This window comes from Chelonoidis abingdonii, chromosome 7 (assembly GCF_003597395.2).
Source record: "Chelonoidis abingdonii isolate Lonesome George chromosome 7, CheloAbing_2.0, whole genome shotgun sequence".
Lineage (NCBI taxonomy): Eukaryota > Metazoa > Chordata > Testudines > Testudinidae > Chelonoidis > Chelonoidis abingdonii.
Window position 1 is genome coordinate 111,129,193 of NC_133775.1, and position 11,227 is coordinate 111,140,419.

Consider the following 11,227-nt stretch of genomic DNA (forward strand, 5'->3'; position numbering starts at 1 on the left):
GGCTATCTACCCCACTGGGTCTCTCTGTGCCCATGGGTATTCCCAGGGTCACCCCTTCTGTTCAGCTCTTCTCGCTCAGCACTGCTGGCGCATCTGGGCCTGAGTCGAAGGGGCTGGCCCTGGCCATGACAGACTCCACAGCACTTCCCGGGAGCCCCTAATGCCTGGTCTGTGAGGGGTGCCATAGTGGGAGAGCAGCGTCCCGTGGGCACGGCTCGCAGAGGTGCTGCATGGTCCAGCCTGCTGGCCCTCAGGGCCTGTCCTCCTGCACAAACACCTGCCCTGTGCCCAGCTGTGAGTGACTCGCCGCCCATGTGTCCTGCTGCAGGTGCTCCCCACTGCCAACCAGTCTGTGCAGACGTGTTGCTTGCTATGCCACCGAGAGCGCAAGGACTGGGGAGGCCCATCTCACAATGGGCTGGTCTCCCCAGGCGAGAGGCTGCCTCCAGACTTCGTGCCAACGCTGGTGCAGAACCTGCTGGGAGAAATGCCGCTGTGGATCTGCCAGAGCTGCAGGAAGAGTGTGGAGGAGGAGGAGCGGCGGGCTATCCAGGAGCAGGCCCTGGCGGTAGGCAGCAGCTGTCCTCTGGCCTTGCTGGTTAGGGCCATGGCTCCCCTGAAGGCAGGGGGTCCTGCTGAGCTGTTGGTACTAATTGCCATGTGGCAGCAATGGCTGCTGTAGGTCCTCCAGAGCCTGGCACTCACCTGGCCCTTGCTGAGTGCCAGTACACGTACCTGTCTGCTGGGCATCTCCACACCGTTGTCTCCTGGGACTGTGATGCCCTAGGAGGGTTTCTCCTAGCTGGGGGAGCTCCGGTAGTGTCGGTGGGGAGGGCAGGCATTTGTTCAGGATTGTGAGAGAGCTGCACATGAAGGGCCCTGGCACGATAAGGCCAGAGCTGGAAGAGTGAGCGTGGCACTGACTTATGCCTCTGCCCTTCCGTGCCCCCCTTCCCTCCCCCACTGTGCCACTCCTGGCTGGGAAGGCTGGCTCGCTGCTCCCGCAGACCCTCGGATGTGCCTTGGGTTGGCAGGCCCAGCTCCTCAGTAGAGCTGGAAAAGTGAATGTGCCACTGACTTATGCCTCTGTCGCTCCGTACCTCCCCTCCCACCCACCACCATGCCGCTCCTGGCTGGGAAGGCTGGCTTGCTGCTCCCGCAGACCCTCGGATTGGCAGGCCCAGCTCCTCACCAGAGCTGCCCCCTCTAGGCCTGGTTCTGGGTCCATTAGTCAAGGATTCAGCATCAGACCAAGAGAAACCATTGTGGTCTGACCCCCAGTACAGCGCATGCTGGAGAGCTGCCCCCAGACACACACCTCCCCCCCAGCAGATCTGCTAGGCAGACCTCCCAACTGGATTTAAAATGGCCAGAGACTCTGGCACAGCCTTTGGTAAGTTGTTCCAATGGTCAGTTACTCTTGTCATTAAAAACGGACCCTTATTTCCAGTGTCAACATCCAGCCCTTGGGTTGGGTTAGACCTGCCCCTGCCTGCGCAAGGGGCCCACTAGCAAATGTCTGGTCACCAGGTGGCACTTACAGTCTGAGACCTAGTCGTCCCTAACGCTTCCCTTTGGTAAAGGAGGCAGATGGAACCTGGCTGGTGGAGGCCCAGCAGGGAGCCCTGGGTGAGCAAGGACAGGTGGGGGCGGGTGGGAATTGACCTGGCCCAGGGGAGCCCAGACTAGAACCAGAGTGTTTGGGGAGTCATCTCCTCAGTCTCCTGCTGCTTCATACTGTGAGTTTCTTCCCAGGTCTCGTTATCGCACACATCCTGCAAGTCCCAGTCTTGTGGCAGCGGCTCCCACTCCTCATCTTCCTCCTCCTCTTCCTCCTCCTCCTCATGCCACGGGAACTCGGGGGACTGGGATCCCAGCTCCTTCCTGTCTGCTCACAAACTGTCGGGCCTCTGGAATTCCCAGCATGCCAACGGAGCCACACAGGGCAGCCCCTTAGGGGGGCCCCCTGCTGCACTAGGTGAGTCCAGGCCAGCCCAGGGCCACACGGGGCCCAGCCTGGCTAGTGGCCATCTCTGGGTCCAGGCCTGAGTGAAGTGCCGTGCTTGCGGGCCTCCAGGGGCCCTGCCTTAGAGAGGAGAACCCCTGGGGAAAAGGGAGCACATGGCCTTGGTGCCCAGGGTACACGGGGCTGGATCCTCCCTTGCTGCAACCCAAGACTACAGCCACTGCCAGTCGGGTGTTGGGGGGAGCAATGTGCGCTCTGCTTCAGAGCCATTCCAGAATCTCCGGTGCTGGCCCAGGACAGGGTCTGCACAGGAGAAGCCGTCTCCAGCGCTGACTCTGTTTCAGGTGACAAGCACCCCAGCCTCCCGCTGGCTCCAGAGTGCATCGGCCAGGCTCCTGCTGTGGCGCCCGGGCTCAAGGTCTGTCCCTACAGCCATGCCGTCCCCCCAGCTTCCAGCGGGGCTGCCCCCGGTTCACCTCTGCCTACCTCACTTGACTTCTGTAAGACGCTTCCCAAGCAGTTCAAGAGCATGTGCCGCAGGCCCACCCCACCAGGTGTGTACGCGTGGGGGGGTGGAGCAGCTGCGCTGTGGCTTGGGGCTCCTTGGCACTGCCCCTTCCCTTCCCCCTCGCCTGCTCTCCCTGGCCAGCCGGCAGGAAAGCCCTTCTCTCAGGGGCTCTCAGGTTGCCTGTGGAGGGGGAGAAGAGCCTGGCAGAGCCCTTTCTCACTGCCAGAGGATTAAGAGTCCTGCAGAGTGTGGAAGCTGCTGGGCCAGGCCCTTCCCCAGCCAGCTGCATGTGCAGATGCAGCTGTGTCCTCTGCTTGTGGCTGGGAGGAGCTCACTGGCCTGAGAAAGTCCCCTTGGCATCCCCTTGCCAGCAGGGAGCAGTCATAAGAGTGGCCAGACTGGGTCAGACCAAAGGTCCATCTATCCCAGTGTCCTGTCTACCGACAGTGGCCAGTGCCAGGTGCCCCAGAGGGAATGAACAGAACAGGTAACCATTGAGTGATCTATCCCATCGCTCATTCCCAGCTTTTGACAGATGGAGGCTAGGGACCCCATCCCTGCCCATCCTGGCTAATAGCCATTGATGGACCTATCCTCCAGGAATTTATCTAGTTCCTCGTAGAACCCTGTTGTAGTCTTGGCCTTCACAAGAACATCTGGCAAAGAGTTTCACAGGTTGAATATGCATTGTGTGAAAAAATGCTTCCTTTTGTTTTAAACCTGCTGCCTATTAATTTCATTTGGTGGCCCCTAGTTCTTGTGTTATGAGAAGGAATAAACACTTCCTTATTTACTTTCACCACCCCAGTCATGATTTTATAGCCCTCTATCATATCCCGCCTTAGTCGTCTCTTTTCCAAGCTGAAAAGTCCCAGTCTTATTAATCTCTCCTCATACGGCAGCCGTTCCATCCCCCTCATCATTTTTGTTGCCCTTTTCTGAACCTTTTCCAATTCCAATACATCTTTTTTGAGGTGGGGCGACCACACCTGCCCGCTGTATTCAAGGGGTGGGTGTACCATGGATTTACATAGAGGCAATCTGATATTTTCTGTTTTACCATCTATGCCTTTCCTAATGACTCCCAACATTCTGCTCACTTTTTTTGACTGCCGCTGCACAGTGAGCAGATGTTTTCAGAGAACTGTCCACGATGACTCCCAGATCTCTTGCTTGAGTGGTAACAGCGAATTTAGACCCTAGCATTGTATATGTACAGATGGGATGATGTTTTCCAATGTGCACTACTTTGCATTTATGAACATTGAATTTCATCTGCCAGTTTGTTGCCACTCCTGGCAGCAGTGAGGACGCAGGAGGGCCCTCTGCAGCCCAGCGTGTGGGGCCAGGGTCAGAGCATGGGCCATGTGCTCGAGGGCTGGGAGTAGTGGAAGGCTCTTAGGGAGGAAGCCCCTGTTCTTTCTGCTCCTCTGCTGGGGGCGAGCAGAGCCTGGAGTCCTGCTGGGCTCTGTGTGCGCGTGGGTGCTCCTCTGCCTGCATGCTGGGCTGGGACAGGCTGGGCACATGCTTGACCCGTCTCTGATCCTGCCTGTCTGCAGGTGAGGCCTTCCACTCCTTGGACCATCACCGGCACCCAGACCTCGCCGCTCCTCCCAACAGCCCCACGGGGCTCCCCTCCCAGCCGCCGGCGCTGATCTCCACCAAGCAGTCACCTGCCCACCCGAACACCTCACCGCAGGCAGCGCTGGCCCCTGCACCCAGCCCCCACACAGTCGCTGCCGAGTCCCCTTCTGCTGGCACCCTCTCGCACGGCCAGGCCTCCTGCAAGAGCCCTCACCTGCCCCCCACCAACGTGCCGCTTCTGAAGATGCCACCTCCGCTTTCAGGCTGTGCCCACCCCTGCAATGGGCACTGCAGCGGCTCCCTGGTGCCACCAGCTGCCCCGCACCAGCTGCCCAGCACTAATAGGTGAGAGGGTCTCTGCCTGCCTGTGGCTGGTGCGATGCCCCCTGGTTTTCTGGGGCCGCTGGCATGAGCCAGGGCCCTGCGAGGCTTGAGTTGCCCCATCCCCATCCCAAGGGACCAGCCCTCGGGGGACAGAAGGGCTCCTCACAGCACAGCTCTGCAGAGATGGTCTGACTCCAGCACCGCACAGCCCTGAGGCTCCAGGGCCTCTCCCACCGTGACAGTTCTGTCTGCGAGGCGGACGCAGCCTTCGCTGCTTGTCTCTCCTGCAGTTCAGGAACTGACCCCCCTGGGCCCAGAGACCTGGGTCTGCCCAGCGTGCTGTTTGCCAAAGCAGGCCAGGAGCCCAAGGACTAGTTGTGCTGCAGCTGCCTGCCCTGTGCCCTTGGAGATGCTGTCGGCAGGGAGCCCCAGCCCACTTGGGGAGGGGCAGCAGAGAGTGCCGGCGTGGGGTCCATGGTGGGTGGGGCGTGTAATGCAGGCAGCTGGCTCTAGCTGCACCCCCCTGACTCCGGGTCTGGTTTCCTCGCATGCTCGGTGAGCTTTTGCCCTGCCAAAGGGGTTGGGGTCCCAGGGAGCAGCGCAGGGGTCTCTTTCCAGCCGATTAAACAAGGAGTCAGTGGCGGGGTGGGGGCCACCTGCTCTGGGGCCTTCCCTCCCCCGCAAGGTGCCCCACACAGTTCTGGGACATGGGAGGGGACTGCTCCTTTCAGCAGCAGCCCCCAGTACCTCACTGCCCTGGGTCTGCCTTCCCACCATCTTCCTTCCTCCCATCCCTCAGGGACCCCGTGTGCAAAGGACACAAGTTCCCCAATGGTACCAGCTGTCACCCGCCACAGTCATGCGAGGTGGACGAGGGGCTCGGGGAGGATGAGGACAGCAGCTCCGAGCGCAGCTCCTGCACCTCCTCCTCCACCAATCAGAAAGATGGGAAATTCTGTGACTGCTGCTACTGTGAGTTCTTCGGCCACAATGCGGTAAGTGAGCCATGGGCCGAGCTCCTGCTGAGATGGGCGCTTGGGATACTGCCGTGCTGAGAGTGCGGGCACCCGGTGGCTGGGGTATTGGCACATGTCCCCCACAGGCCTGATATCAGCCCCCTCTGCTAGTCCAGCCTTGGAAAGTCACCCAGCAGCAGCCAGTTCATCTCCCCTGCCCCTGCAGCTCGGCCAGCACCTCTCAGTCCCAGCCCCCAGGGTCCCTCTATCTCAGCCTGGCAGCTCCTCAGCAGACTAGGAACCATGCTGCCTTCAGCAATGAGCTGTGGGTGGGGCAGCCCCGGAAGCAGATGGTGGGAAGGGGCCGGGGAACAGCGTCCATCTGTGCCAGGCAGGACAGTAGCAGCCCAGGCTCTCTCTGCAGCCCCCTGCGGCCCCCACGAGCCGGAACTATGCCGAGATTCGGGAGAAGCTGCGCTCCCGTCTCACCAAGAGGAAGGAGGAGCTGCCGCAGAAGCTGGGCCACAGCAGCAGCTCGGGGGAGCCGGCCGTGGATCACCGGGACGTGGACGAGCTCCTGGACTACATCAACAGCTCGGAGCCCAAGCCCCTGAACACCGCCAAGGCCGCCAAGCGGGCCCGGCACAAGCAGAAGAAGAAGGTGAGGGCAGGGGGAGGGGAATGTGCTGTTCCAGACCCGGCCCAGCGGGGGTCAGAGCTGCCTCCGGTCCGTCTTCCCTTGGTAATGGCCCTGGCCCTGAGCCCCTGAATGGGGCCAGAGGGTTCGACAGATGCCAGAGCTGGGAAAGGCTTTGAGGCCCAGCCCCGCCCACCCTAACTGGGAGGCTGGAGCGGGGTTGCACCCCCATGGGCAGGGCCGGCTTTAGGAAGTGCAGGGCCCAATTTTAACAGTTTTGATGGGGCCCCGGCAGGGATGATTAAAAACTAAAAACCCCCAAAAAAAAAGAAACAAACAACACGTGGGGCTTGTACTTACCGGGCGGTGCTCCAAGTCTTCAGCGGCACTTTGGCGGCGGGTCCTTCACTCACTCCGGGTTCTTCAGTGCCGCCAAAGACCTGGAGCGAGCGAAGGACCCACCGTCGAAGTGCTGCCAAAGACCCGGAGCGCCGCCGGGTGAGTAAAAATGAAAAAGGCGCCTCTACCCAGGGAAGGGATTCTCACTGGGCGTGGGGCCCTCTTAGGCACGGGGCCTGATTTGGGGAAATTGGTGGAATAGGCCTAAAGCTGGCCCTGCCCGTGGGGCTCTGTCCTCCGCCCTCAGAAGCCGTCCCTGTGCTCAGGGGCCTGTCGGGAACTGTTCTGGCTCTTTGCAGGGCCCTGGGCACCTCTCCCACGTGGGGTCTACCCAGCATGTGCTGGGTCCTGCTGCAGGCCAGGGCCCCCCTTGTTCTGGGAGCTGGGAATCAGCCACTGGCCTGTGGCTGGGTGCTGCGGCGCCGACATGGTGCAGCCTGTGCCACACGGTAACAGTCTCCCCCAGGCCTGAGCTGGTGGGCGGCCATGACGGGGCAGGGGCTGTTGTCCCCCCTCCAGAGGGCATATGGGACCCCAGCTGTGCTTGCTACAGGCTGAGCTGGGCCGCACAGCAGTGCTTGGGTTTGCCACCCAATGCCCGGGCCATGCCAGCCCACTGGGCATCTCTCCTGCCCCCTGAGAACATCTGACCTTGGCCCACCCCCTTGCCTGTTCCAGGAGAAGGAGAAAGCCCAGCTGGAGGCGGAGGCCCAGAAGCGGGTGGCGCGCGGCCCTCTGGCTGGCCAGGACAGGGAGCTGATGGAGGAGAAGTTCCGGGAGTGGCCCCAGCTGGAGCTGGAGCGGGTGAACAGCTTCCTCAGCAGCCGGCTGCAGGAGATCAAGAACACCATTAAGGACTCCATCCGTGCCAGCTTCAGCGTCTATGACCTCAACCTGGACGTTGCTGACTTCCCCAAGAAGGCGGCCGTGCTGGAGCAGAAAACTCTGCTGTCCCACCTCAACGGCTCCTCGGGCCTGCAGGAGATCGACCTGGATCTCTCCCCTCTGAGCCTGGGCTCCCCCAAGAACCACATGCTGCTGCGGAGCGAACTGGGCCCCCGCTGGGGAGAGGGCCCTGAGGAGGGGCCACTGCAGGCTGAGAACGGGGTGGTGAAGCGCCTGAGCGCGGTTCCCAACCTCTCCCGGATGATCTGGGTCCAGTCCCCGCAGCCGACAGACTGTGCCCAGGAGAGCGGCGGGCCCGGCTTGGACTGCAAGGAGGTGGCACCGGCCAAGGGTCCTGAGCAGCAGGAGCAGGCACCGGTGGGGGGCAGGCAGAGGAAGAACAAGCGACAGAGCTGCCAGGCGAAGAAGGGAGACTGCACCGCAGTGCCCAGCGCCCAGGCTGGGCTGGAGAGTCCCAGCTCGAAGGGGCTGGTGCTGGGAGCCAAGCACCCTTCGAAGCCTGGAGGAGTGCCTTCGCTGCAGAGGGCGAGTGGCTGTGTGGAGCCACTGGAGAGCGCCAAGGGGCAGGGCTGGGGCTGTGGTGGTTCCAGGCCAGAGAAGGAGAGGAGCAGCGAATGGAAAGGCCGGAGGGGCGAGGGCAAAGCAGAGCAACCGGAGCTGATGCAGCCACCTCCCCCTGCCGCTGGGGACTGGCAGCCCCCCCACCCCGCCACTCTGGGCAGCTCCCCCCAGCCCAAGGGCAAGAGCAGGAAGAGCAGGAGCAGGATGGAGAAATCCAACACGTCCATCGGTGAGTCCCCAGTGCGGTCCCTCTGCTCAGCAGTGACCTCGTCCCAGCTCCGGCTTGTCGTCCTGCGTAGCTGAGTGCTGTGATGAGGGCGAAGCTCTCTTGTTGGCTCAGCAGTGTGCACACGGGGGAGGGTCAGGTCGGTGTGGCTGCCCCACATCCCCTGAGCCACAGAGCTGTGTCGCCATAGGGCTGTAGCGGACACGGGTCAGCAGTGGTGTACCCTGGCTCTGCCCCCCTCTCCCTCTGCCCTGCACCCCATGGTGTGTGTCCATGACTCTTTGCTCCAAGCAGGCTCTGTGCCGGGCGGCAGCACGTGGCCCTGGTGCTGAGGGGGGCATTCTTGGGGCCTGTGGTCCTGGAGCCCTTTGCTGACCATCTGCACTGCTCTGCTAGATGACGTGTTCCTGCCCAAAGACGTGGATGGAGTAGAGATGGACGAGACGGACCGAGAAGTAGAGTACTTCAAGAGGTGAGAGCAGCCTGCAGCTCTCGCTGGGGGTGCCCGGAGGGGCATGCGTGTGGCACCCCATTGGGGGAGGGGCATTCCTGCCCTCTGGGGCTCCATGTGGGAGGAGGGTCCCAGAGGCCAGCCCGGCCGCCCACACTAGCCCGGGAGGCTGAGTCAGCTATGCCGTGCTGCAGGCCTTTTAGCACAGTGTAGGCGCACCCAGGAGTCTCCTAAGAGCTAACCCCAGTCTCCCTTCCTACCCTCAGTGGAATGGAGACCAGCTAGTCCTCATCCGCTTTGTCATAGCCCCCTCTTGGTACCAGCCCCTCCCACCCCATTGTCTTTTCTCCAGACTAAACGCCCAGTGTTTAACCCTTCCTCACAGGGTAGGGTTTCTAAACCTTGGCTCATTTTTGTTGCTCTCTTCTGGACTCCCTCCTATTGAGCCACATCTTCCGTAATGGGCAGCACCCAGAGCTGGACACAGCACTCCAGCTGGGGCCTCACCAGTGCTGAGCAGAGCAGGACAGTTACCTCCCCTGGCTTACGTATGATGCTCCTGTTAGTGCACCCCAGAGTGACAGTCGCCTTTTTCGCAACTGCATCCCATTGTTGTGATCCACTGTAGCCTGCAGATCCTTGTCCGCAGTACTACTGTGTAGCCAGTCATTCCTCGTTTTATAGCTGAGCATTTGATTTTTCCTTCCTACGTGAAGTATTTTGCACTTGTCTTTAGTGAATTTCATCTTGTGATTTCAGACCAATTCCTAATTTGCAAGGGCATTGTGAATTCGAATCTTCTCCTCCAAAGTGCTTGCAATCCCTCCCAGCTTGCTGTCAGCCACACATTTTGTGTGCATACTCTCTACTCTGTTATCCAAGTCATGAATGAAAATAATGAATAGTGCCGGACCCAGGGCTGTCCCACATGGGACCCCACTAGAGACACCCTCCCAATTTGATAGCGAACCACTGATAATTCCTCAGTGAGTCCAACTGTTCAGCCAGTTGTGCATCCACCTTCTAGCAATTCCATCTAGCCTGCATTGCCCTGGTTTGCTCATGAGAATGTCATGTGGGACCATGTCACAAGCCTTGTTAAAATCAAGGTATCATGTCTACGGCTTCCCCCCATCTGCTGGGCCAGTGACCCTATCAAAGAAGAAGATGAAGTTGCTTTGACATGATTTGTTCTCGACAAATCCACACTGACTGTTCCTTATAACCTGTTATCCTCTAGATGCTCACAGATGGTTTAGTAATTTGTTCTAATACCTTCCAGGAATTGAAGTTAGGCTGAGTGGTCTATACTTCCCAGGGCCTCTGTGTTCCCTTCTTGGAAGAGAGGTGCTGTGTTTGCTCATCTCCAGTTCTCTGGGCCCTCACCTGGCCTCCACGTATTCCTGAAGATGAAGATGGCTCAGGCTAGTGTTACCCGCACAAAATTCTGTCACTTGAACACTCTAGGACATCACATCTCTGCCCAGTTCCTAGGGCTCCAGGCACAAGGCACTGATCTTTACCCCTCCGTGGGCTCTGGGCTCTACTCCTCTGGGCAAACATCCTTTCCCTTTTGGGCTCAGGGCTTAATCTTCTGTGAATTTACACGTCTTTTACCAGTGAAAGAGCCTCACACAGTAATATCCTACTTAACCTCTATTTATTAACAATACCCAAACCACACTGCACACGCTACACACACAGTGCTCACCACTCCCGCTAAGACACATGAACTTTTCTTGGTGGCCAGGCAGGATAAGGATCAGGTCCATCGGGGGGATTCCAGTTTCTGCACAGTGTCATTGGCAGAGTGTTGAGCTCTGGCGGCTCTGATCGTGGGGCCGCGTCCTGGAGCTAGTTCCCAGAGAACTTCCTTCTGGACCCCATTTTATATAGAGACACTTGAGTCCTGCTTAGCTGTCACTTAACCAGTCATTTTGCTAAAATGTTCCTAACCAGTCCTAACATTGTAACAAACTTCTCTGACCAATCCTACCCCGCCCCCTTAATTAATTTACACCTAGCAAAATTAATTACGTAACAGACAGAAGCAATCAATAAACCAGACAGGTCATACAGACAAACAATAGGGAATTGGGGACCATAAAGAAATGAGGATTTCACAACCACAACTATTGATAAGGAGAATCCGGGGAACTACAGGCCAGTCAGCCTCACTTCAGTCCCTGGAAAAATCATGGAGCAGGTCCTCAAGGAATCAATTTTGAAGCACTTAGAGTAGAGGAAAGTGATCAGGAACAGTCAGCATGAATTCACCAAGGGCAAGTCATGCCTGACTAACCTAATTGACTTCTATGAGGAGATAACTGGCTCTGTGGCTGAGGGGAAAGCAGTGGATGTGTTATTCCTTGACTTTAGCAAAGCTTTTGATACGGTCTCCCACAGTATTCTTGCCGGCAAGTTAAAGAAGTATGGACTGGATAAATGGACTATAAGGTGGATAGAAAGCTGGCTAGATTGTCAGGCTCAATGGGTAGCGATCAATGGCTCCATATCTAGTTGGCAGCCGTTATCAAGCGGAGTCCCCCAAGGGTCGGTCCTGGGACCAGTTTTGTTCAATATTTTCATTAATGATCTGGAGGATGGCATGGACTGAACGCTGAGCAAGTTTGCAGATGACACTAAACTGGGGGAAGAGGTAGATATGCTGGAGGGTAGGGATAGGATACAGAGGGACCTAGACAAATT

General features: G+C 58.7%; 1 protein-coding gene across 3 annotated transcripts in view; it reads left to right on the top strand.

Annotated features, from left to right (window-relative positions):
- The first annotated feature begins 357 nt into the window (after nucleotides 1–357).
- The window catches only part of FAM193B (family with sequence similarity 193 member B), a 13,130-nt gene continuing 2,260 nt past the window's right edge, over nucleotides 358–11,227 (top strand). Inside the window, exons 1-8 of one of the 3 annotated variants that reach the window (XM_075068215.1) lie at nucleotides 400–568; nucleotides 1,756–1,978; nucleotides 2,311–2,520; nucleotides 4,034–4,403; nucleotides 5,182–5,377; nucleotides 5,763–5,999; nucleotides 7,053–8,070; nucleotides 8,464–8,539. In XM_075068215.1, the coding sequence (XP_074924316.1) occupies nucleotides 488–568; nucleotides 1,756–1,978; nucleotides 2,311–2,520; nucleotides 4,034–4,403; nucleotides 5,182–5,377; nucleotides 5,763–5,999; nucleotides 7,053–8,070; nucleotides 8,464–8,539 (2,411 nt within the window). In that variant the 5' untranslated portion in view covers nucleotides 400–487. Of the gene's footprint in view, nucleotides 569–1,246; nucleotides 1,394–1,755; nucleotides 1,979–2,310; nucleotides 2,521–4,033; nucleotides 4,404–5,181; nucleotides 5,378–5,762; nucleotides 6,000–7,052; nucleotides 8,071–8,463; nucleotides 8,540–11,227 lie in introns of those variants that run through there. The other 2 variants (XM_032794762.2, XM_075068216.1) reach the window with 2 other exon arrangements.